Consider the following 25,101-nt stretch of genomic DNA (forward strand, 5'->3'; position numbering starts at 1 on the left):
CAAGGTATGCCAAATATCCCCTGAATGCCAACGGAATTTCTTCCCAAATGAGAAGCGAGTGGAAGCTACTTCCCTGAATCTGAAAGGCTATAATTACCACGTCTTTAATGAATATCTAACAAGAGGTACTTCATGTCTTCTTTTTATCGGAAATGACTCCATCAACCAAAAAAAAAAACCCCGACATAAGAAGAGAGAAATGGCTTTGAACTCATTTTGATTATGAAATGTGATCAGGTGTGATATTTTAATTTGCACATTTTAATTTAGCTGCTCTTAGCCTGTTCACGTTGGTGCCTTCTGGGTATCATCATTAGGAATGCAACGCCCGATATAGCAGCACTTATTGCAGCAATATGTTACGATTACTAATGGCCTTTCTGAGCAGCTGAGAGCCGAGGGTGGAGATGAAGGACCTTGCTTAGAGTAACCTCAGAGGCTGCCAGTACGGCTGGTAGAGCAGTTCAGTCGACCTGTGCTGTTCAGGCAGCAGCCATTAACTCTGGTGTAGTATTCTTGGGTGTGTCACCCTCTTGGATAGCATCAGACAGGACACAGAAGAAGTCAGAGTCAAAATAGGAACAATGTTCAAAATGACTCAACTATAAAACATTCTAAAGACAATCTCTTGACCACAATACCAGTTTGAAGGCACCATATACACTCCTAATGCTTTGATATTATTAGCAGTAAAAGTAGAACTGTTACAATATGGTTGCCAGGTCCCGCTAGCTACCAATGGAGGATGGTTGCCAGATGGGGAAACTCCTAAAGATAAGGGTGTTACCCAGCTTTCACAGGTTGTGAACTTATTTCTAAGGAATCTTCACCAGCTGCTAAGAGTGTAACAGCACACAACTATTTTAAAGTAGCAATGGGGAAAATAACTCGGCTTGGCAATGCAGAGGCAGGCTGGGTAGGGATCTTTTTAGACTATGTATACCAGAAATGGCTTGAAACGTATCTGCAAAGAATTCACAAAAGACCAAATTGCAATTTAAATATTTTTATATAAATTTTGGTTGCAAACAATCACACAGTAAGAAGTCAAGGCACATACACACAGTTCCTAGGATATAAAAAGGGAGGAGTAGATAGGTGGGACAATAGCGCAGGGAGTTGGGGAAGCAGGTCCTATACATTACCTAAATTCAGCTGAAGAAGATCTTGTAGAAGGCAAGGATTCAAATGACCAGCATCTTAATCCAGGAGAAGGACGATATCATGTCTCAACCCAACCAGACCAAGAGAGGTACAGGCTAGTATTGAGCACTGGAGTTGAGGTGCTCAGTACTTTTATACCCTTCTGCGTGGGTAGGGGCGGGGACAGGTAAGTTTAAGTTTCATAAGAACATAAGAACATAAGAACTAGCCTGCTGGATCAGACCAGAGTCCATCTAGTCCAGCATTCTGCTACTCGCAGTGGCCCACCAGGTGCCTTTGGGAGCTCACATGCAGGATGTGAAAGCAATGGCCTGCTGCTCCTGCTGCTCCTGAGCACCTGGTCTGTTAAGGCATTTGCAATCTGAGATCAAGGAAGATCAAGATTGGTAGCCATAGATTGACTTCTCCTCCATAAATCTGTCCAAGCCCTTTTTAAAGCTATCCAGCAGTGGCAATCACCAATTCTCCTGTGTGGCATATCTCCAAACACCAATCAACTGCGTTATGTGAAGAAGTGTTTCCTTTTATTAGTCTCTAATTCTTCCCTCCTAGCATTTTCAATGAATGCCCCCTGGTTCTAGTATTGTGAGAAAGCCCCCCCCCCCCCCCCCCCGCCCCCCCCAACACTCCCCCCACCCCCCCTTTTAAACCCCCCCCCCCCCCCCCCCCCCCCCCCCCCCCCCCCCCCACCCGGGCCCCCCCCCCCCCAATGTATTGTGAGAAAGAGAGAAAAATTTCTCTCTGTCAACATTTTCTACCCCCCCCCCCCCCCCCCCCCCCCCCCCCCCCCCCCCCCCCCCCCCCACACCCACCTCCCCCCCCCCCCCCCGCACCCCCCCCCCGCCCCCCCCCCCTTCACCCCCCCCCCCCCCCCCCCCCACCCCCACCCCCACCCCCAACCCCCCCCCCCCCCGCGCCCCCCCCCCCCCCCCCCCCCCCCCCCCCCCCCCCTCCCCACCCCGCCCCCCCCCCCCCCCCCCCCGCCCCCCCCACCCCCCCCCCCCCCCACCCCCCCCCCCCCCCCCCCCCCCCCCCCCCCACCCCCCCCCCCCCCCACCCCCCCCCCCCCCCACCCCCCCCCCCCCCCACCCCCCCCCCCCCCCACCCCCCCCCCCCCCCACCCCCCCCCCCCCCCACCCCCCCCCCCCCCCACCCCCCCCCCCCCCCACCCCCCCCCCCCCCCACCCCCCCCCCCCCCCACCCCCCCCCCCCCCCACCCCCCCCCCCCCCCACCCCCCCCCCCCCCCACCCCCCCCCCCCCCCACCCCCCCCCCCCCCCACCCCCCCCCCCCCCCACCCCCCCCCCCCCCCACCCCCCCCCCCCCCCACCCCCCCCCCCCCCCACCCCCCCCCCCCCCCACCCCCCCCCCCCCCCACCCCCCCCCCCCCCCACCCCCCCCCCCCCCCACCCCCCCCCCCCCCCACCCCCCCCCCCCCCCACCCCCCCCCCCCCCCACCCCCCCCCCCCCCCACCCCCCCCCCCCCCCACCCCCCCCCCCCCCCACCCCCCCCCCCCCCCACCCCCCCCCCCCCCCACCCCCCCCCCCCCCCACCCCCCCCCCCCCCCACCCCCCCCCCCCCCCACCCCCCCCCCCCCCCACCCCCCCCCCCCCCCACCCCCCCCCCCCCCCACCCCCCCCCCCCCCCACCCCCCCCCCCCCCCACCCCCCCCCCCCCCCACCCCCCCCCCCCCCCACCCCCCCCCCCCCCCACCCCCCCCCCCCCCCACCCCCCCCCCCCCCCACCCCCCCCCCCCCCCACCCCCCCCCCCCCCCACCCCCCCCCCCCCCCACCCCCCCCCCCCCCCACCCCCCCCCCCCCCCACCCCCCCCCCCCCCCACCCCCCCCCCCCCCCACCCCCCCCCCCCCCCACCCCCCCCCCCCCCCACCCCCCCCCCCCCCCACCCCCCCCCCCCCCCACCCCCCCCCCCCCCCACCCCCCCCCCCCCCCACCCCCCCCCCCCCCCACCCCCCCCCCCCCCCACCCCCCCCCCCCCCCACCCCCCCCCCCCCCCACCCCCCCCCCCCCCCACCCCCCCCCCCCCCCACCCCCCCCCCCCCCCACCCCCCCCCCCCCCCACCCCCCCCCCCCCCCACCCCCCCCCCCCCCCACCCCCCCCCCCCCCCACCCCCCCCCCCCCCCACCCCCCCCCCCCCCCACCCCCCCCCCCCCCCACCCCCCCCCCCCCCCACCCCCCCCCCCCCCCACCCCCCCCCCCCCCCACCCCCCCCCCCCCCCACCCCCCCCCCCCCCCACCCCCCCCCCCCCCCACCCCCCCCCCCCCCCACCCCCCCCCCCCCCCACCCCCCCCCCCCCCCACCCCCCCCCCCCCCCACCCCCCCCCCCCCCCACCCCCCCCCCCCCCCACCCCCCCCCCCCCCCACCCCCCCCCCCCCCCACCCCCCCCCCCCCCCACCCCCCCCCCCCCCCACCCCCCCCCCCCCCCACCCCCCCCCCCCCCCACCCCCCCCCCCCCCCACCCCCCCCCCCCCCCACCCCCCCCCCCCCCCACCCCCCCCCCCCCCCACCCCCCCCCCCCCCCACCCCCCCCCCCCCCCACCCCCCCCCCCCCCCACCCCCCCCCCCCCCCACCCCCCCCCCCCCCCACCCCCCCCCCCCCCCACCCCCCCCCCCCCCCACCCCCCCCCCCCCCCACCCCCCCCCCCCCCCACCCCCCCCCCCCCCCACCCCCCCCCCCCCCCACCCCCCCCCCCCCCCACCCCCCCCCCCCCCCACCCCCCCCCCCCCCCACCCCCCCCCCCCCCCACCCCCCCCCCCCCCCACCCCCCCCCCCCCCCACCCCCCCCCCCCCCCACCCCCCCCCCCCCCCACCCCCCCCCCCCCCCACCCCCCCCCCCCCCCACCCCCCCCCCCCCCCACCCCCCCCCCCCCCCACCCCCCCCCCCCCCCACCCCCCCCCCCCCCCACCCCCCCCCCCCCCCACCCCCCCCCCCCCCCACCCCCCCCCCCCCCCACCCCCCCCCCCCCCCACCCCCCCCCCCCCCCACCCCCCCCCCCCCCCACCCCCCCCCCCCCCCACCCCCCCCCCCCCCCACCCCCCCCCCCCCCCACCCCCCCCCCCCCCCACCCCCCCCCCCCCCCACCCCCCCCCCCCCCCACCCCCCCCCCCCCCCACCCCCCCCCCCCCCCACCCCCCCCCCCCCCCACCCCCCCCCCCCCCCACCCCCCCCCCCCCCCACCCCCCCCCCCCCCCACCCCCCCCCCCCCCCACCCCCCCCCCCCCCCACCCCCCCCCCCCCCCACCCCCCCCCCCCCCCACCCCCCCCCCCCCCCACCCCCCCCCCCCCCCACCCCCCCCCCCCCCCACCCCCCCCCCCCCCCACCCCCCCCCCCCCCCACCCCCCCCCCCCCCCACCCCCCCCCCCCCCCACCCCCCCCCCCCCCCACCCCCCCCCCCCCCCACCCCCCCCCCCCCCCACCCCCCCCCCCCCCCACCCCCCCCCCCCCCCACCCCCCCCCCCCCCCACCCCCCCCCCCCCCCACCCCCCCCCCCCCCCACCCCCCCCCCCCCCCACCCCCCCCCCCCCCCACCCCCCCCCCCCCCCACCCCCCCCCCCCCCCACCCCCCCCCCCCCCCACCCCCCCCCCCCCCCACCCCCCCCCCCCCCCACCCCCCCCCCCCCCCACCCCCCCCCCCCCCCACCCCCCCCCCCCCCCACCCCCCCCCCCCCCCACCCCCCCCCCCCCCCACCCCCCCCCCCCCCCACCCCCCCCCCCCCCCACCCCCCCCCCCCCCCACCCCCCCCCCCCCCCACCCCCCCCCCCCCCCACCCCCCCCCCCCCCCACCCCCCCCCCCCCCCACCCCCCCCCCCCCCCACCCCCCCCCCCCCCCACCCCCCCCCCCCCCCACCCCCCCCCCCCCCCACCCCCCCCCCCCCCCACCCCCCCCCCCCCCCACCCCCCCCCCCCCCCACCCCCCCCCCCCCCCACCCCCCCCCCCCCCCACCCCCCCCCCCCCCCACCCCCCCCCCCCCCCACCCCCCCCCCCCCCCACCCCCCCCCCCCCCCACCCCCCCCCCCCCCCACCCCCCCCCCCCCCCACCCCCCCCCCCCCCCACCCCCCCCCCCCCCCACCCCCCCCCCCCCCCACCCCCCCCCCCCCCCACCCCCCCCCCCCCCCACCCCCCCCCCCCCCCACCCCCCCCCCCCCCCACCCCCCCCCCCCCCCACCCCCCCCCCCCCCCACCCCCCCCCCCCCCCACCCCCCCCCCCCCCCACCCCCCCCCCCCCCCACCCCCCCCCCCCCCCACCCCCCCCCCCCCCCACCCCCCCCCCCCCCCACCCCCCCCCCCCCCCACCCCCCCCCCCCCCCACCCCCCCCCCCCCCCACCCCCCCCCCCCCCCACCCCCCCCCCCCCCCACCCCCCCCCCCCCCCACCCCCCCCCCCCCCCACCCCCCCCCCCCCCCACCCCCCCCCCCCCCCACCCCCCCCCCCCCCCACCCCCCCCCCCCCCCACCCCCCCCCCCCCCCACCCCCCCCCCCCCCCACCCCCCCCCCCCCCCACCCCCCCCCCCCCCCACCCCCCCCCCCCCCCACCCCCCCCCCCCCCCACCCCCCCCCCCCCCCACCCCCCCCCCCCCCCACCCCCCCCCCCCCCCACCCCCCCCCCCCCCCACCCCCCCCCCCCCCCACCCCCCCCCCCCCCCACCCCCCCCCCCCCCCACCCCCCCCCCCCCCCACCCCCCCCCCCCCCCACCCCCCCCCCCCCCCACCCCCCCCCCCCCCCACCCCCCCCCCCCCCCACCCCCCCCCCCCCCCACCCCCCCCCCCCCCCACCCCCCCCCCCCCCCACCCCCCCCCCCCCCCACCCCCCCCCCCCCCCACCCCCCCCCCCCCCCACCCCCCCCCCCCCCCACCCCCCCCCCCCCCCACCCCCCCCCCCCCCCACCCCCCCCCCCCCCCACCCCCCCCCCCCCCCACCCCCCCCCCCCCCCACCCCCCCCCCCCCCCACCCCCCCCCCCCCCCACCCCCCCCCCCCCCCACCCCCCCCCCCCCCCACCCCCCCCCCCCCCCACCCCCCCCCCCCCCCACCCCCCCCCCCCCCCACCCCCCCCCCCCCCCACCCCCCCCCCCCCCCACCCCCCCCCCCCCCCACCCCCCCCCCCCCCCACCCCCCCCCCCCCCCACCCCCCCCCCCCCCCACCCCCCCCCCCCCCCACCCCCCCCCCCCCCCACCCCCCCCCCCCCCCACCCCCCCCCCCCCCCACCCCCCCCCCCCCCCACCCCCCCCCCCCCCCACCCCCCCCCCCCCCCACCCCCCCCCCCCCCCACCCCCCCCCCCCCCCACCCCCCCCCCCCCCCACCCCCCCCCCCCCCCACCCCCCCCCCCCCCCACCCCCCCCCCCCCCCACCCCCCCCCCCCCCCACCCCCCCCCCCCCCCACCCCCCCCCCCCCCCACCCCCCCCCCCCCCCACCCCCCCCCCCCCCCACCCCCCCCCCCCCCCACCCCCCCCCCCCCCCACCCCCCCCCCCCCCCACCCCCCCCCCCCCCCACCCCCCCCCCCCCCCACCCCCCCCCCCCCCCACCCCCCCCCCCCCCCACCCCCCCCCCCCCCCACCCCCCCCCCCCCCCACCCCCCCCCCCCCCCACCCCCCCCCCCCCCCACCCCCCCCCCCCCCCACCCCCCCCCCCCCCCACCCCCCCCCCCCCCCACCCCCCCCCCCCCCCACCCCCCCCCCCCCCCACCCCCCCCCCCCCCCACCCCCCCCCCCCCCCACCCCCCCCACAGTCATTTAGCATATCCAGGAATGTTCTCTCCTTACTACTGACCATTAGACATTGCATTTTTCCAGTTTATGTAGGGATAGATTAAAGTAGCCCATTACCACAACATTTTGCTTTTATTTGGCCTCCTCTAATTTCTTTTTCCATCTCAGAGATCACTCTCCTGTGACACTTTGGTCCAGGGGAATGATAATATATTCCTAATGTTAAACTATACTTCCCCACCTGGTATTGAATACCGTATCCACAGTGCTTCTGTAGAGGAATCAAGCTCCCCTCATTTGTCTATTTTATGTGAATTACTATGCTCCTCTCTTTGATGCTAGAGACCCACCCCACCCCCAATCGGCCCTGTCCTATCCTTTCACGCAGCCTTAGCAGAGGGAGCCTACTTAGACACCGGGATCAACAGCATCCCACTGGTTCTCCCTCATTCCACCATGTCCTCTGCTTGATGCCCACCTGTATATCAATATCCTCCTTCAAAGCTCTGTACTCCAGCTCCCCCATGTTTCCAGGCGGAGATAGCTTCTACTATTAGCATGCAGGAACGCCCTTGTCTCTGTCTCTGTCCCTAACCTGCAGGATTTATATGTTTTTGCCCTCTAGCCTTTTGTAGACACTTTCACTTATCCCATTTGCTACTGCTCTTGGCTTGTATGGATTTGGTTGATTTAGAAAAACCTTTCCCTCTCTGTCTGCATCCCCATGGACTCACCTACCTTCTTCAGACAGCAGAAGTCACACCTCAGCTCCTGTCGGCTTTTTTCCCCAAGGATCCAGTTTAAAAGCTGTTCTGCCACCTTTTTTTTAACGTTGAGCGCTTAGCAAGCCTAGTTCCCCTCTTTGAGATTAAAAAGATTGAAGCTCCACGTCCCTTTATGTACAGAACCTGCCTTAATTCCAAAAGGTTCCCCAGTTCCTGAAACAAATCTGAAACCCTCTACTTACACACCACCTTCTCATCCACGCATTTAGGACCCTGTATCTCAAAAGCACTTGCCTGGCTCGCCCTCTGGCGTCGGAACAGGTAGCGATTTCGGAGAATGCGCCACCTTGGGAGTCCTGGATTTGGCTTAACACTTTTTCCTGCTTAGCCTACAATTTGGCTTTTACGAGACCTCCCAGCTACATTTCCCAATGTCATTGGAGTAACCAATGTGGACCACAACTGCTGACTCCACCCCAGCACTGTCTAACAACCTATCTAGACAGAGGCGTGACATCCGCTGCCTTGGCACCAGGCAGGAGCCAAGTCACTTGGCATCGCGAGTCCATCCGCCTCTCACCTAAACTACAACTCTCCTATATTCCTATTGATGAATCACCCCACTTTCCACAAGGGCCCCCCACCTTGCTCCCGGGGTATCCCTCAGTGCGAGGAGGATATCTGACCACCAGCTAAAGGAAGGGGTCCCCATCTAAGGGAACTATCTTCCCCCACCTCAGGAACTGGCACCCTCCGTCACCCAGACTCTCATTCTCCATGACATCCTGAAGAGATGTCACTTGCTTGGGAGATGGGACCCAGCTGCTAGGTCCTAGAGAAGCCTCTTTTGTTGCCCTCTCTGGCTCTCTCTCAGCCAGCCCAGGTCTGCCACCTTGGCTTCAAGAGAATCACACCACGTTCAGCCCGATTGCCAGGAGCTCGATTACGGCAATGAGGGGCACACCCATGACTTCTGCCCCTAGTGGCAGATGAGTCATGCAATGTGGCTTGCTCAGTGCAAAACACTGGAAGCCCCCCATCCCCCTGCTGGCTTCACTGCCTTCCATATCCTGATTTTAGATATTCAAATACTGGATTTTAATTAGGTGGTACCTCCCCTCTTCAGGTTTTCTATACAGTACCTATCCGCATAAAAATGTTCTTATTGGTAGGAAAACACTTCTGGGCATGCAGATTGAAGTGGCAGCTGATTCAAAGAGACCTAATGACAAAGTTAGAATGTAGAGGCCCACCCCATGGCCACTAACTAGAAGATTTACAAATGCTGGGGGAGGCCCACCCAGTTCAGCCTCCGCAATCAATGACCCTGGGACCAAGGAGGAAAGAGCCCTGTTTAGATACATATTTTAAAGATGCCAAGAAGCTGGGAAAGGAGGCCCTCCTGTAAAAGAGATCAAGACTCCTCAAAGGCCTTTCTGGCCCGCCTCAGCCCTTTTCTGGCCCTGCTGTTCTCCTGTCCTCTTTTCTCTGCTGGTTTGAGACCCCAACTGTGGATTTAAAAATGTAGGAGAAGCCTCCCACCCCTTCCCAGCACTAACTTCAGAAAGAGATTTACAGAATGCTTGAGAAGCTCCCACCCGATTCCAGCACGCCTCTCACCAATCAAGGCAGCCCCTACGGACAAGGAGAGAGAAAAGAAAACCCTGTTTAAAATACACTGTTTAAAAGATGTGAAGCTTTGAGAAAAGGCCACTCTGTAAAGAAAAAAATCAGAGCTCCCTCAAGCCCTTTCTGGCCCACTTCCTCAGCCCTTTCCTGGCCCACTGCTGTTCTCTCCACTGCTTCTATCTTCTGCTGGTTCCAGAGACCCCAACTTTGGACAAGATTTAAAAATGTGAGAAGCTCCCACCTCTCGGCACTAACTGAAAGGATTTACAAATCGCCGAGAAGCTCCCACCCGTTCAGCACGCCTCCACCAATCCAGCAGCCCTAGGGACAAGGAGAAAAAAAAGAGAAACCCTAACCCTGTTGTACACTGTTTAAAAGATGTGGCTTTGAGAAAGATCCTCTGTAAAGAAAAAATCGAAGGAAGCTCCTCAATGCCTCCTTTTCTGGCCCACTTCTCAGCCCTGCGGCCCTTTACTGTTTCGCCACTGCTCCTCTTCTCTGCTGGTTCCAGAGACTGATTTCATTTTCCTAAATTCTCTGGAATTTCCCATGCTGGACTTTCTGGCTTGAGCTAATTAAAAAGCTCTATCTATTATTCCTCGAAGGTACCCGAGACAATTGGGATCAATTCTCATTGCTCTTAGATTAAATCAGGAAGCACAGAGATGGCTTTTATGCAGAGTAAACTCTTTGGAGACAACTTCACCTCCAGGTTATTCAGATTTGGCTGGAGACATTTGATTAAGACAGGGTAGAGTGGCTTTAGGGAGGAGTCATAACAATAGGTGGAGGGAAATGCAGAAGAAGCAACCATCTATTTGTTGTGCTGATGACATGGTTTCTAGAAGAGATAAGTGGAAATGCAGCATCTGATTACCAAGGTATTTTTTCCTCGTGATGTCTTTTGTCTCACAGTATTTTAGCAAGGTGTGGTAATCAAGATCATGCCCGCAAACAAAATGAGACCTCCAGGTTATGCTGGAGTAACTCATCCCCTTGATGAGATTTTGTAAAGTAAACCTTTGACCTTTGGCTTGCTGCCAAGTGGACATGCTGCTACCTACACAGAGAAGTGTATGACAACTGGCTTCTGCCAATATGATTTTTAAAGAAAATATTATGGCAATAATATGAAGGGTGATCAGGGCCGTAACAAGGGGGTGGAGTCTAGAGAAGACAATGACCTTAGTAGGGTACAATTCCATAGAGTCCACACTCCAAAGCATCCATTTTATCTAGGGAAATTGATCTGTATTGTCTGGAGATGTGTGATAATTCCAGGGGATCTCAAGGTCCCACTTGAAGGATGGCATCCTTTATAGTGTTCCAGATGTTCACAGCATTTTTCATAGAAGGATAAAAAGGCAGATCCCTGCTCTAAGGAGCTGAGAATCAATCGTAAGTCAGTGGAGAGGGGCCAGAGCAAGAGGAAAAAGGAATGGTACGCATGTGACCTTACATATTTAGACTTGGTGCCATTCAAGATGCCTTATTTTAGTTCAAGGCATCTTTTTTGGATAAAGGTTCAAAGCGCACCTTTTCCCCATAAACCACCTGTTAGACATCTCCCACCTGGCTGTGTGGAATGCAGAGCTCAGGAGGCATCTTATGTTTCCTGCCTGACCGTTTTGCTCTCTGGTCAGTTTCGCCGTCTGCTTCCTCCTGACATTTTATATGCAGCTGAAGGGATTCTCCCTGCTGCCATTCACTAAAAGTTGCCCCAGGATGCTTGCTCTGCAGGCTCTGATCCTGGGTGCCTTTTCAGCACCAAAATGGCGCAGTTGTACTCAGCTGGTGCTGCCAATTCTGGCAATATATAGTTCTTTAAAAAAAATGATGGCGCTATCTTCAAAGATACACCGACATGCATAAGAGAATCTTATTTTTTAGCTTTAAAGGGGGCTGGGACAGATTTATGGAGGAGAAGTCGATTTATGGCTACCAACCTTGATCCTCTTTGATCTGAGATTGCAAATGCCTTAACAGACCAGGTGCTCAGGAGCAACAGCCGCAGAACACCCTTGCTTTCACATCCTGCACGTGAGCTCCCAAAGACACCTGGTGGGCCACTGCGAGTAGCAGAATGCTGGACTAGATGGACTCTGGTCTGATCCAGCTGGCTTGTTCTTATGTTCTAATCTTGGCTGCTCAGGGGACTCCCATTGAAAACCATTGGGACCTCAGAGGCCAGGTCTACCACCCATTGAGAAACCCCCCAGGCTGGGTTGACACCTCTTAGGCATGCACAGGGCTAATTTGGATCTGGACCACATCATGAGGTGAGAGAAGAATTAAGCTTCCACTTCCACACCATTCCCCTAACCCGAAACAGCTTGAAGATGAACCTGGGGAAAATAAATCATGTAGTTAGGCTACATGAATGAAGACAATTTTTTCAAGAAGAGGTAGGTCTCACGAAGGGATCTGAATGATAGGTTGGCACCACACAGGTGTTTCGGGTTGGATTGCCAGGCATAGAGGGAAGCAAGGGAGAATGGGTCGCTTCTTTTTCATCAAGGAAGTAGGAGGGCAACAGAATATGCCAGAATTAGGAAAAGGCAGAGACCAGGCTATGCCAGGAGGTAAAGGCAGAATTAGGAAAAGGCAGAGACCAGGCTATGCCAGGAGGTAAGGACAGAAGATTGGAGATTAGTATCCACTTGCTATTAATCTTTTTAAATAAGAGTATGGATGACAGGTAGCATAACAGGTTTAGCTACTTCTCTTCTTTCAAGCGCAGGGCATGCCACACCAACATTACAACACTAGCTCTTGTGAAACCACCCTGATTATTTTTATTTATTTATTTATATATGAAATTTATAAACTGCCCACCCCCGAAGGGCTCTGGGCGGTGTACACTGGGCCAAACATACAATGGCCAAAACAACATACACCAAATAAAATAAATGAAAACAAGTTAAAACAATATACAAAAATTCATAAAACTAGCAGCATCAATACAATATACTTAACAGCAAGATTATAAAAGTGTGTGCGGCGCCCGATCCCAAGGCTGGGCAGGGGTAGCAGTGTCAGTCAGATATTATATTGGACGTGCTGATGAGTACTCAAGATAGCATGTGCATGGGGCATCCTGGAGGGGGGGGGTGTCCTGGTGAATTCAGCAGCCTCACCAAAAGCCGGTGGCACTAGAACTGTTTTTACAGGCCCTCACACAGAATTCTCCAAAGGTCCCATACAGGGTCCATAACGTCTGATGGAAGCGCTTTCCACCCAGAGCAGGGGAGCCAGGGCCGTGAAAGCCCTGGCCCGGGTAGAGACCAGTCGCATGGTGGAGGGGCCAGGGACCACCAGTAAATTGGCCTCTGCTGGAGCCGCCTTGGGAGGCACCATACAAGACATATGGGGTGAGGACGGATTTAGGGATCCAAATGCCCGTCAAAGTCCTAGGCTGTAAAGTCCTTCCTCGTCAGGTGTAGCCAATGGGCTGCCCAGTTGGATGGGCTCATTGGAAGCCTAAGAATACAACATAACTAGCTGCAGTTCTCATGACTCACCACATGGGGCAGCAGTACACAGATCTATGAAGTAATGTTGACCTGTTTGATGAATGACTTTGTGCCTTCATACATAATAATTTCCATGTGAGAGTAGGGGCCCACGTAGGAATCCAGGAGTCCTGCAGAATTGTACTGCAGGAAGCCCCAGGTTCCTGCTAGGAACAAAAGGTGACATCGGTCCTCAAGGTGAAAAAGGAGCAACTGGAGACAAAGGTAAACCTGTTTATTGCATTTCCATAGGAATTTCTGCCGGAAACTTATATGCAGAATCCTCAAAAGCTGAATACATAGTTATTTCTATGGCGCGTGGCCAAAACCTTTAGGTAAAGCTTTTAATTGGCCACATGAATTCCAAAGCTGTTTGTGATGTCATGAAGAGATCCGTTATTCAAAAGCAAACCAAATGTCGCAAGACCCAGGATAAGAATCTGTCTGCTTGGCTGTTCACGTACCAGGTCTTATACAAACACATTGCACTAGAGCTGCCCAAACTAACATGATTCTTATTCACACTCACTCTGCATGAGAATATTGATTCACAAGCTGCTATTTTCTCACTTGGGGAGTTTTTCCTGTTTTTTCCCTCAGAGTGAGTGTAACAAATTGGTGCTTCTATGGCACACAGCCCTCGTGCTGCAATTTCCTCTGAATCTTATAAAGTTGATGTTTAAAAGATTAAGTCCCCCAGAATAGAGGACAAAAGAAAAAAAGCTGCCCAGCATGCAACTGGCTTCAGTAGAAAGAAGGCCCTCCCTGATGCTGGAAGACCTACTACACAGACACTATGCTCATACCCAGCAGCCAGGAATACAGACTCATGCAACTCTTTTTTTGGGATGAGTGTAAGGCTGTTTTCACGCAGTGTGTCCCTGGGGAGGGGTTTGCACGGCCGCTGCCTTTGCATGCCTGCAGTGGCAGCCTGCGCAACCCCCGAGCGGTGCCAAGCCCAGCTGTTTCTGAACCCTTCCGCTCTCTGAGGCGAGTGGCCCAGAAACAAGAGGCTTTAACTACTGCTGCGTGGGAGATGGCGAGCAGCTGGAAGGAGTGCACCATCCCCCCCTTCCCGAACGCCTTCCCTTCCCTCCGACCTTCCAGCGTGTTGTCCAGGCCTGGGGACATGCCCCCCTATCCTGCGACTCCAAAGAGGCTGCCATTGCAGAGGCAGGGGTGTGTGTCCCCTGGCCTGTGGCGGCGTGATACAGAGAGTCAGAGGGAAGGTAAGGCATTTGGGAAACATGGCACAGCGCTTCACCGTCTTCCCACTTCCCTACCGGGACCGTTCATCACGAGAGCAGTCCCGGGAAATGTCAGTCGGCATCACATTATATGCCCAAACGCACTTGCCCTCAGAAAATGATGGCGTTGCAGAGAACTGGCCTTTGTGTTCCCAAACCCAACAGGAGCTTCTCTGTGGTGAGGAGGCTTTCATGCTTGCAAAGCCTCCCACTATGCTTCAAGGAAGCCTCTGTGGTGTAGTGGCAGCTGGAGCCACAGCTGTGGCTGGAGTGCCTGGCTCTTGAATTTAGGGGCCGTTAGTGCTTCTTGGTGGCATGCCTACCGATCTTTGTGATGACTCATTTTTTTTTATATGGAGAGAAAGAGCCACGCATTACCACTCGATCTGTATGTGGTACCCAGGAGCCAGAGCGCCCTTGGGCCCTTTGAGCACAAAACCTTTTAAAACTAAAAATGTTTTAAGGCAGAAATCAAATGTTTCCCTCCATGGGGAGTTCCACACTGTTTGTTTCCCTTTTTAGGTTCTAAGAAAAGATGTTTGTATTTCCCAGCCTCAAAAACATGTTTCAGGTGAAATCCCTTAAAAACAGTTCTTTGGGGCTGAAATATTTTCAGAAACCAGCTTCACTTGAATTTGTGCAGTCTCTTTGGAAGACACTCTCCACATCTCTCTGCCGTTCCCAAACTTCCTCGGTGGTATTTTCTGAGCCTCATGATCCATTTCCCCTTACCTTATCTGTCATCATTTCTGGGAGTTTCTATATTTTTTGAGGGGGATAATCCATCGAAGGCAGAATTATACGAGATATGGAGAGAAGTTGTGAGAGACCTTGAACTTCGCTCCGATTCATTCCAACTAGCTTTGGCTCCATTCCGTACATGCAGAATAATTGCACTTTCAGAACTGCTTTCTCAGTGCTCTTTGAAGCTGTGCAGAATATGCAAAATCCTCACCTGCAAACAGTTGTGAGAAAGTAGGACTTTGAAAACGCATTATTTTTAGCCAATGTGGAAGGGGCCTTAAAAGGGGAAATGTAATAGCAACTATGAATCATTTTCAAAGGGGTAGGTGAGTGAGGACCAATACATTGTGGTAAAAGGGGGGATTAGAGAAATGTTATCAAAGGCATTTTAGTTGATTTGTTCAGAAAGGGACCACAAGGAACAGGATTTACTATGAGGCACTGAGTGAGGAACTAAGATGTACCCGTGTAAACAGGTAAGCTCATTGCCCAACAAGTTTTACAGCTAAGCTGTGCATAAATGACCCAACCTGGCACCACATACAACTGATGAAATACCAGAGAGGAACACAAATGGTGGCAAAAGAAACTTAGGGATTAGCTGCGGGAGGCAAAAAGGGATTATGGGAGCATGGCTGTGAACATCAAAACCAACAACAAACAGGTTCTTCTGCGGTGCATCAAAGCAGGAAAGCCAGCAGGGGCGGTAGGCCGTTAGATGACAAAAGGAACAAAAGGTGTGCACAAAGATGGAGATTGCAGAAAAAAGCTGAATGAATTCGCTGCATCTCTGTCTTTTACTTTAAAAGAGGAGGTGAGGAAAAAATTCCTGCACCTGAACCAAGCTTCTTAGGAAGATCAGAGAACTATGAATAGTGGTAGACAAGGAAGAAGTTCAGCGGCCATTGATAAACTAAATGTTACCAACCCATCCCTATTTAGTTGCATTCTTTCCTTTGAGTTTCTTAGAATAAGCATGAGAGTGCTGATCTTCTCCTTTAATACCACCTTATGTAATCAAGGCTCCATCCTGAAGACTGAGTGTGTCTCTGTCTTTAAGAAAGGATCTAGGGAGAGGGACCCCGAGGCCTGACCAGTCAGTTTGACATCTGTTCCTGGTAAATTGGTAGAATCTATGTTAAAGATAAAAGAATTATAAAACATGTAGAAAGAAAGCAAGACCTGCTGAGAAAAGAGTGTACCTTCAAACTTTTACCCAGAGGCATCCTGTCTTACAAACTACTGAAGTTCTTTGGGGTTAATGGGCATGTGGATAAGGGAACCAGTGGTTGGTATCACTTTGGATTTCCAAAAAAGGCTTTGACAAAGTTCCCTCACAAGAAGACTATTAGGAAAACTCAGCAATGAAGGAATAAGGAATACTCTATGGATTAAAACTGGTTGAGAAACAAGGAAGCAAAATTAGGTGTAAATAGAAATTAAATGGAGATGTAGGAGTAGTGTCCCCAAGGATCCGATAATGGGACTGATGCTCTTTAACCTATTCATAGACCTGGAAGTAGGGTGCAGTGCATGGTGCAGCCAGTTTACAGATGATACCAGAATTATGTAGTGTTAGAGAACCACAAAATTACGAGAATCAAAGCTGATGGACCTTGATAAATTAGGTGAGTGGAGCTAGAAATGCAGTTCCAGTAGCAACAAAAAAATGCAAAGTGATGCACAGGGCTAAAAGATGAAACTACATGCAGGTCGAATGCTATGGTCTGAATAGGAAGAGATTTGAAGAATGTAGTTGTCAGTTCCATGCAGAATGTCAACTCAATGTGGCAGCTGTGAAACAGAACTCTATGCTGGGGATGTTGGAAGGAATTGAGAATAAAACTGCAAAGATTGTCCTTCTGCTCTCGGCACATGAGTGCGACCGCACTTGGAGTACTGTGTTGTTCCAGTTCTGAGGTCGCCCACATCTCCAAAAGGATATTGAAGAGATAGAAAAAAGAAGATGCAGAGAAAGAGGCCAACGAGGATGATTGAGGGACACTTCTTATGAGGAAAAGGCTGGCGTTTGAGACTCTTTAGTTTGGGAGAGGAGGCGTCTGAGAGGGATATGATTGAAGAGTCTATACAAATTATACGCTGGGTGAAAATATTTGACAATTTTCTCTCTTTTCTCTGTTCCAGAACCAGGGGGCATTCATTAGCAGAAAATGCTGAGAGAGTGGGAACTAATAAAGAAGCACTTCTTCGCATAGCGTGTGATTGGCGTTGTTTGGAATATGCTACCACGAGGAAGTGGTGATGGCCACTAACCTGGATAGCTTTAAAGGGGAGCGGATGCGGGCTATGGAGGAGAATCGATTTATGGCTGCTACACCAATCTTGATCTCTTTGATCTGGAATTCTACGTCTTATGAGTGGTGCAGGAACAGCAGCCACAGAAGGCAGTACTTCATCCTACATATGTGAACTCCCAAAGGCACCTGGTGGAGCCCTCACGAGTAGCAGAGCTGGACTAGATGGACTCTGGTCACCAGTCAGCTGAAAACTGACCCTTATGTTCTTATGTTCTTATATGCAGAGAAAATAAGTGCTGCTTGTTTGTGTGGACGACTCTTCAGATTTGCAGCATTATGTTTACACTGTTTGCTTTGAAAATCTGTGCCTGAAGCTGTTTGCTACCATGGTCTTTGCTTCCACGCTACCATGCTGAGACACCTGCGGTTTTATTTAGCCTTCCGTAAATTCATACCTGCTGTCAAAATTATTTGCATCACGCTTTGTTTATCATGTTTTGATGCTGTAGTGTAGGCTGACACCCAGAGCACTCAGTATACAAAATATGGTGTTTTTTCTCTCCAAGAATTTTAATATCTCTGAAATACAGACTCTCTGTCTTATGTATGCATGTTAATAGTCCGCTTTTCTTTGCTTCAACAACGATAGGGCAAATCGTTCTTGGCGAGGGTAGCACAAACTTCTATAATTGTAATGGTTATTATTCATGAGTAAGCCTTTATTTGTCCCTTGAAAGGTAAAACTTTTCCCCCCTGAGTTTATCAACTAAAACTGGACTTTGCGGTAGATTAGTTAAACTACTTATTTTGACTTAATCTTCATTTGAACACAATAACTTTAAACAACCAAATACTAACAACCTTTAATTATGTTCTGTAAATGTGTAAAAATTGAGAAAAAAAAGTTAAATTTTATTTCGATATGTTTGGAAATGTACAACAATATTTATTTGGCTGAGCAAAAGAAGAGGAGGAGGAGAAAGAGGAGTTTGGATTTATTCCCCAACTTTCTGTCCTGTAAGGCACTTCAAAGGCAGCTCACAAACTCCTTTACCTTCCTCTCCCTACAATAGACATCTTGTGATGTAGGTGGGGCTGAGAGAGCCCTGAGAGAACTGTAAGGGGTTCAAGGTCACCCAGCATCCTTCATCTCTAGGAGTGGGGTAACAAATCCAGTTCACCAGACAAGAGGCCACCACTCATGTGGAGGAGTGGGGAATCAAACCTGGTTCTTCATATGAGAGTCCACCACTCTCAACCACTACACCCAAGTTATGCAGGTGGAGGATGTGGCAAAGTAATTTGCCTTTGTTGCCCAAAGTCCTTGGGCTGGTTTGGGTGGGGCACATGAATTTGGGTGGGGCACATGAATGATGGCCTCTTGATACCCCACCCAAGCTTTGGTAATGTAAGGTTAGGTCGATTCCACACAGGAAATTCCACACAGGTCCTCTATAGGAGAGAAAGGGGGGATATAAATCCAACTCCTCCTCCTCCTCCTACTCCCTCCCTCCTCCTCCTCCTCCTCCTCTTCCTCCTCCTTCTGTAAGTTTTTACCTCTTCTTCTTCTGTATGTTTTTAGCATTCTGAATGCCAAGATCTCATACCTCTTCCTCTAGGAGAATTGTAAATGCTTCTCTTTATCTGAATGGATCGATCTCATTATAGGACCCATGGGAGCCATTGGTGCACAAGGTCCCAAAGGCACAACGGGCAACCCAGGACCAAAAGGGGACCAAGGGTCAGTGGGTGAGAAAGGAGACAAAGGAGAAGTGGGAGGCAGAGGTGAGTGGAATGAATTTTACAAAAAAGTATCCCTGAACCAGCATTTTTATTAATGAAGCTGCCTGTGAAAAAGACATGGAAGGATTCAAGACAGACACAAGATAGCCGTCCTTCACAAATGCATAAGTAAGTGATTCTGGTTAAAAAGCTTCTCCCCTGCCCCTGGGGTGAATAGTGCGAGAGCATGGGACACCTTAACACTTTTGGTCAAGTTTGTTTTCATTTTTTTCTGTTTGTTTTCATATAAACACATGAAGCCATCTTCTACTGAATCAGAGGTCGTTTCCCCACTTACCTCGACCAAAGGTTGCTGCATGCTACTCCCAGCGCACGTCATTTCTGGCGCGCTCCCGGGCTTCGCGGGGTCATCAAAAGGCACCGTTTTGAGGAGCGCCAGGAATGACGAGTGCTGAGGGGGCACAACAGTGGCAGCGTCGGGGCGGCTGTGTTATGCTTGCGCCCTGTAAGGTGTTAAGGGAAAAGTGCGGGGGACCCCAGCTACTTGGGAGAGTAAGTGGCCTTGCAGCTTATGCTCCAGATAAAGTGGGGAAACGACCAGACACTTGGTCCATCAGGTCTGGTATTGTCTACTCAGGCCAGCAGCTGTTCTCCAGAATCTTAAGGCAGAGAGCTTTCCCATTGGTCTTGGAAATTCAGGTGCAACAAATATCAGATTCGGCCCGAATCTGGGCGAATTTGGGCATATTCGAGCCAAAATTGGCTGACTATGTCCTGCCTGAATATGAACGAATCCGAATGCAAGATATTGGCACTGTTTTTTGGTATTTTTTGGAGGGGGGTGTGTGTTTCGGCCTGCAAGGGGTCCCACAGCATTTTCTCCTCCCAAGCAAACTTTAGCAAATTTGGCTGGTTCCTTTCAGGAGACTCACACCAGCAGCCCTGCTGGAAATAAGTGCCCCTATCCAGAGCAAGAGCCCCACAAAAGTGCCTCCTATTGAAACCTCTACCACACAGCCAGCTGGGAATAACAGCAAGCCCCATTGAAGTCTATGGTGGGAAAGTCTATGGTGTCTGTGAAGTCTATGGTGGGAAAAGCCTGGCAGATTCTGTGCTCTGCAGTGACACCATTGTAGCCAATGGGGAATTTCTGAGTGTGTAAGCACTGGCTGCATATTTTTAAAGATAGAGGCATCAGACTTTCAAGGTGGCTCCAGGAGGCCTCCTGGTAATAGCATCCAGGCTTGTTGAACTTTGCATCCAGGCTTGGTAAACTTTGCTTCTGGGGGTGGGGGGCAGGTTAAGAGAGTTCTGAGAGAACTCAACCAGCATGCTTCACGAACAGGAGCAGGGAAACAAAATAGGCCTTTTGGAGGCCCATAAATCGAACCCCCAGAAGCAAAGTTCACCACAAAGTTCACGCCTGCTGGCCTGGGCAATTTCCTGGGGTGCCTGTCAGAGGTGCATTTTTAAAGCTAGTGACACAAAAATTCACCTTTGAAGCTAGTGACACCAACATTTCAGGGTATCATCCGGAGACTGTTCTTATGATACCACCGGAGTTGGGTAACGTTTGGTTTGGGGGGGGGCAAGTTATACACTCTCAAAGGGGTATCCCCCATCTCCTGTTAGCTCCCACTGGAAACAGTCTCGGGATGATACCCTGAAATTTAGGTGCCATTAGCTTTAGAAATGCGCCCCCTGCAGGCCAAAATATGAAAAACACCAAAAATACAAAAACAGACGGACCTGAATTTTTCAGGTATATCCAAATATGTTATTTGTCTTATTCGGGCATACAGATAATTTTATGCCCGAGTAAATCCATATTCGAATTTTACGAAATTTGTTGGGTATTGACCAAGCCTATTTTCCATCACTATTTCCTTTGCTTTGCCTAGTCGTTTTTAACTGGAGATGCCAAGGATTGAACGTGAGACCTGTAGCATGCAATGAAGATGCTCTGCCACTGAGCCATGGTCCCACAGGTTGTCATGAAACCACAGAACCAAACAACAGATCCCAGAAGCCAACAGATAACTTGCTGAATTTATCTCTCAACAGGATTACAAGGGCCCACCGGCATGCCGGGCCCAATGGGACGAACAGGCTCTTCTGGCCTAAAAGGAGATAAAGGCTCCATAGGAGAAAAGGGAATGAAAGGAGACAGCGGCCTCTCCGGTGAGTAAGTTGATGCTGCTTTTTTAAAAAGAGGTTAGTTTAACAATGCTGGGGGGGGGGATTTGTTTGCTATATTTATTGTATTCACTGGTGGATTCCACACAGCATAAATATAACATCTTTAGGACGTTATAAAAAGATCTGTTTTGACATTCTGTGATCCCACAGCATGGGAGAACATAAGCTTTGCCTGCCAAAATGGATCTTTTTCTCTCGCCTGCTGCATGGAGCTCTGGTCAGTTTCACAGGGGCACCTCCCATTTTATGTGCCGCAGTAGATTTTCCATGCAAATTCCCTGTGGAGGTTTCCTCTGCTTGCAGCTCATCCATGCGTAATTTCACTGTAAAAAGCAGATGAATAAAGTTTGCTTTGCCTAGCAATCCTGCACACATGTTGTGTTTCCTTTTTTTTGTTTTGTTTTGCGGGGGATGCCTAAGAAGTTATGGTGACATTAGAAAAGCCACAATATATTCGTATTTGTGTTGCTGTAGCTTTGCAGGCAGACCCCTGAAAACAAAACGAGGGGGAAAAGAACAACAGGTGCCTGGGATCGCTAGGCACAACAAATTTTATTAATCTACTGTAACGAACCAGTAAAGTCCAGTCAAAAGCAAGCGTGTTAAGTTCTTTATAGAGCTGGTATTCTTAGTCAGGAACAGGCAATGCGAGAACTGGCCTTTAAGCTCCCCAAACAGCCACTTATCACGGGAATCAGACAGAAGTTCCACCCAAGAACAGATACGACAAGTTCAAGGTTCTCACTGGGAATCCCTCACACAGACAGTTTCCACACAGGCAAGCCCAGGCAGCAGCAAGATAACAGTGAAATTCCCCGTCCCGGGCGTCCCGCCAGAAACTCCAGCAGGAACCTCTCCAAGGTTAGACCTGCAGCCCTTCCACATCTACTTTGAGTGGGAATGGCAGGCGTAGGAGTGGCAGAGGAAGCCTCTACCAGTAGATCTCAGCAGGAGAATCTGCTGCAGCACTTAAAATGGCAGACATGAGTGATGAAAATGAAAGCAAGAGATTTGGGCAGGAGAAATAAAGCTCTTCCTGCCTGACTCAAAAAGATGGAAGGCCAAGTCAGCCTTGAACCAGTAATAGCCCTACTGCCTTTATAGAAAAGCCCTTCCTATGTTCTGCCACAACAACTTTGCTCATCTGTTCAGAGTCTTCTGCCAGTGCCATCCTACAGATGGGCAAGATCCACAACTGCTTGTACATGTGCTTTCTCAGCCATGGTCCCCTACCTGGTGGAATGTCTTTTCTGAAATCAGGAGAGAACTTCCATTCTGTCATTCCGTTAACTGTGTAAAATGTGGGTGTTCATAGGAGGAGACGAGCAGGCCCAAAGTTCTCTTAATGTCTTGCTGGCCACATTTTTGATAAAGGTTTTCACAAATATTAAATCAGGATCAATACGAGCACTATCAATGAACAATTTATTTGCAAATCAGATAAAATCTGATTTTTTTTAAAAAAAATCACATATCTCACTGGTGGAATTTTTGGTGATTCTGTGAAATTATCTACCCTAACATCTGATCTAGAGAATGTGTGTGTGTGTTTTGTGCAGAAGCAAATTTTTTTTTTAAAAAAAGAACATTTTTTTTAAAAAAAATTGACAAAGCAGGACCAGGCCCATTATAACGCTCTGTAAGACTACTTTGGGAACTATTAAAGCAATTTTTTTTAATTATGGGGAAATTTCTTCATTTAAAAACATTTATGGACCCATTAACTGCGAGACAAGGGGTATAACACCCATAAAGCAATACATTGTAAGTAATTTGGGTTATCCACCTTTATTTTAAGTAGCTGAATAGGGATGGTGGAGATTGTGATTTTGGAGAAATCTTTGTTGGAATTAAAATTATATCTCCTCTTTTGTCAATTTTGGGGAGGGGGAATCACAGCAAGAACTGTGAGGGCGATCTGGCTGCGACATCTGTCACCCCATTGATCGCCAGGGTTGATTCGGCTGATTTGGCTGGCTAGGCGGGTGTCCCCTACCTCCCTCACCACTCCATGTGCGTCCCTCCCGAAGAGGACGACCATCCCAGATAGCAGGAGTGTACCGTTCTTCGGTCAAGGGTATACGATAGCTGCACTCCCCTGCTAGAACCTCCAAACAAGCTCAAGGACTAACAAGAACTGCAATGTGGAGAAATCGCAGTACCTTCATTCTAAAAAAGTCAGGTTTGCCCGTGATTACATCACCAAATAGCTAAACCCAACTGGCTGCATAATGACATAATCAAAACTAGTATCTGGTTGCTGATTGGCTGGGATCAGTTGAAGGGAAGCAAAGGAGAGAAAAGAATAGCTGGGAAGAGTAGTGAACAAAAACATAAATGAAGGATTTTTTTCTGACTGGGTATTTCCCTATCCCACTGTAGTACTTTTGACCCTCAAAGTAAACCTGAAGAATATTCTGTCGTTCTAAATTGTTATTGTGAATTTGTGAGGGGCATCCTTTGATCCTTTGTGACTTAGACAGCAAATTTCTTTGTAAAAAAAAATGAACTACCTTAATTACCAAGCAACCTCCAAAGTATGAGGAAGTCTCCTGTGAAAAAATGTGACCGCGTATCCCCTGAAGAACCACATTTCTCACTTGAAGAACGTCTGAATAAATGGAATTCTGTGTCATTTTCATGGCATGCCGTTTGCTTTATTTCCCAGTTTATGGCGACGTACGTTTGGATGCACACTTTATATATCTTGAGTCACTTGCTATGTGCTTGTCCATTGCCTTTTAGCTCATTGCTCACTTTCCTCATTTCCTCAGGAGTCCAACCTTATGAAAAACCAAGTCAGCGCTTTGCAAGGGCAGTTAGCCGTGCTGCAAGCCACTCTCGCCAAATACCAAAAAGGTAAAGGGCTAAACGGCAGGAGGATAACTCCGCTTTCATAACTGCTATGGGGCCAGTGCGATGTCATTGTGCAGATTATTTATTTATCCAGATATTTATACCATACTTTTTTCTCTCCAAAGCTGACCTGATGTGGCTTACAGCCTTATCTCCTTAATGTTGCTGTACGAGGGTGGATCACTTCTTGTGCGAGGCCCCTTTATTGACACACATCAAACCATTGCTGGGGTAATAAATTGGCCATAGCCATTTTATTGAGCAGAAGCGTGAGGCTAAGCATGGGTCTGGATCTGGTCATGCGGGAGTACGTGCTGCAGCTCCAGAAGGGCGGGTGCCCAGTCCCGAGCTTAGCTCTGCTGTGGGGATCTACTTGGACCCACCGCTCACAGGTCAGAGATGTTCCCCTTTGGCCTGGTTTGACAGGGCGGTTGCCTCTTGTCGCTGTTGCCATTCCCGAGGGGAAGGCGCAGCTCCCTAGCCCCCTTCCCCTTGCCCTTCCAGATCAATACCCATGCGCCAAACTGCCATGAACTAGGCTATGACATAATAAGCATGCATTAACATATAAAATTAGGGTGAGGTGGGTGGAGCCAGATCATTGGTCAGTCAATGACACATGGCCTGGGCAAAGGAGGCTGAGGCCTTACACAAAATCTCAGCTCGCTCCTCCTTTCTTCCGGTGAGCTGCCCCTTCCCGCAGTGGCTCCTTTTCCAGAACTCACGCTTTTATCTGGGCAATTATCCAACTGGATTTCGTTCCAACCCAACCCCGATCAGCAACTCTGCCTTGTGGTAATTCACAGGCGCCTTTTATCCTTCCCACAACAATTCTGTAAGGTCGGTTAGACTGAGAGAAAAATCATATTATCTCACTCAGCAACTGCCTATTGCAGAAGGGGGGGGGGTCTGAAGTTAGATCTCCCATACCCTGGTCGGAGATTCTAACCATTACACCAAGCTAGCTCCATAAGAGCTGTGTTTCTGATGAGCCAGTGAACGATTTTGCCCCTCTTCTGAAAGACTACCTGAAAAATATTGCACACATTCTGCTCCATTGTGAATTCTACGAACCCCGGCAGGGAACACTTACTGGACCACTGTTGAAAGGTGGTACCTTGTTTACTGTCAGTCAGTCAGTCAAGTATTTATTGTTTTTGGGCCATTGAAAACATAACCAATGCAGAGATACATGCAGTTAAAGGCAGTAGCTTAGTTAGAACAATGAAATTTAGATTAAAACAATAGATTTAGTTTTACATTCAAAGTATAGAGTGTAAGTATTTTT

The 25,101-nt window shown here is 55.0% G+C and overlaps 1 protein-coding gene across 1 annotated transcript in view; it reads left to right on the top strand.

Annotated features, from left to right (window-relative positions):
* The window catches only part of LOC125438627 (pulmonary surfactant-associated protein D-like), a 43,656-nt gene that overhangs the window by 14,718 nt on the left and 3,837 nt on the right, over positions 1-25,101 (top strand). Inside the window, exons 4-8 of the mRNA XM_048507090.1 lie at positions 8,561-8,610; positions 12,938-12,991; positions 18,684-18,800; positions 20,823-20,939; positions 23,733-23,816. Coding sequence (XP_048363047.1) covers positions 8,561-8,610; positions 12,938-12,991; positions 18,684-18,800; positions 20,823-20,939; positions 23,733-23,816 — 422 coding nt within the window. The remainder of the gene's footprint in view (positions 1-8,560; positions 8,611-12,937; positions 12,992-18,683; positions 18,801-20,822; positions 20,940-23,732; positions 23,817-25,101) is intronic.

The sequence above is a fragment of the Sphaerodactylus townsendi genome, linkage group LG08 (genome assembly GCF_021028975.2).
Source record: "Sphaerodactylus townsendi isolate TG3544 linkage group LG08, MPM_Stown_v2.3, whole genome shotgun sequence".
In the NCBI taxonomy this organism is placed as follows: domain Eukaryota; kingdom Metazoa; phylum Chordata; class Lepidosauria; order Squamata; family Sphaerodactylidae; genus Sphaerodactylus; species Sphaerodactylus townsendi.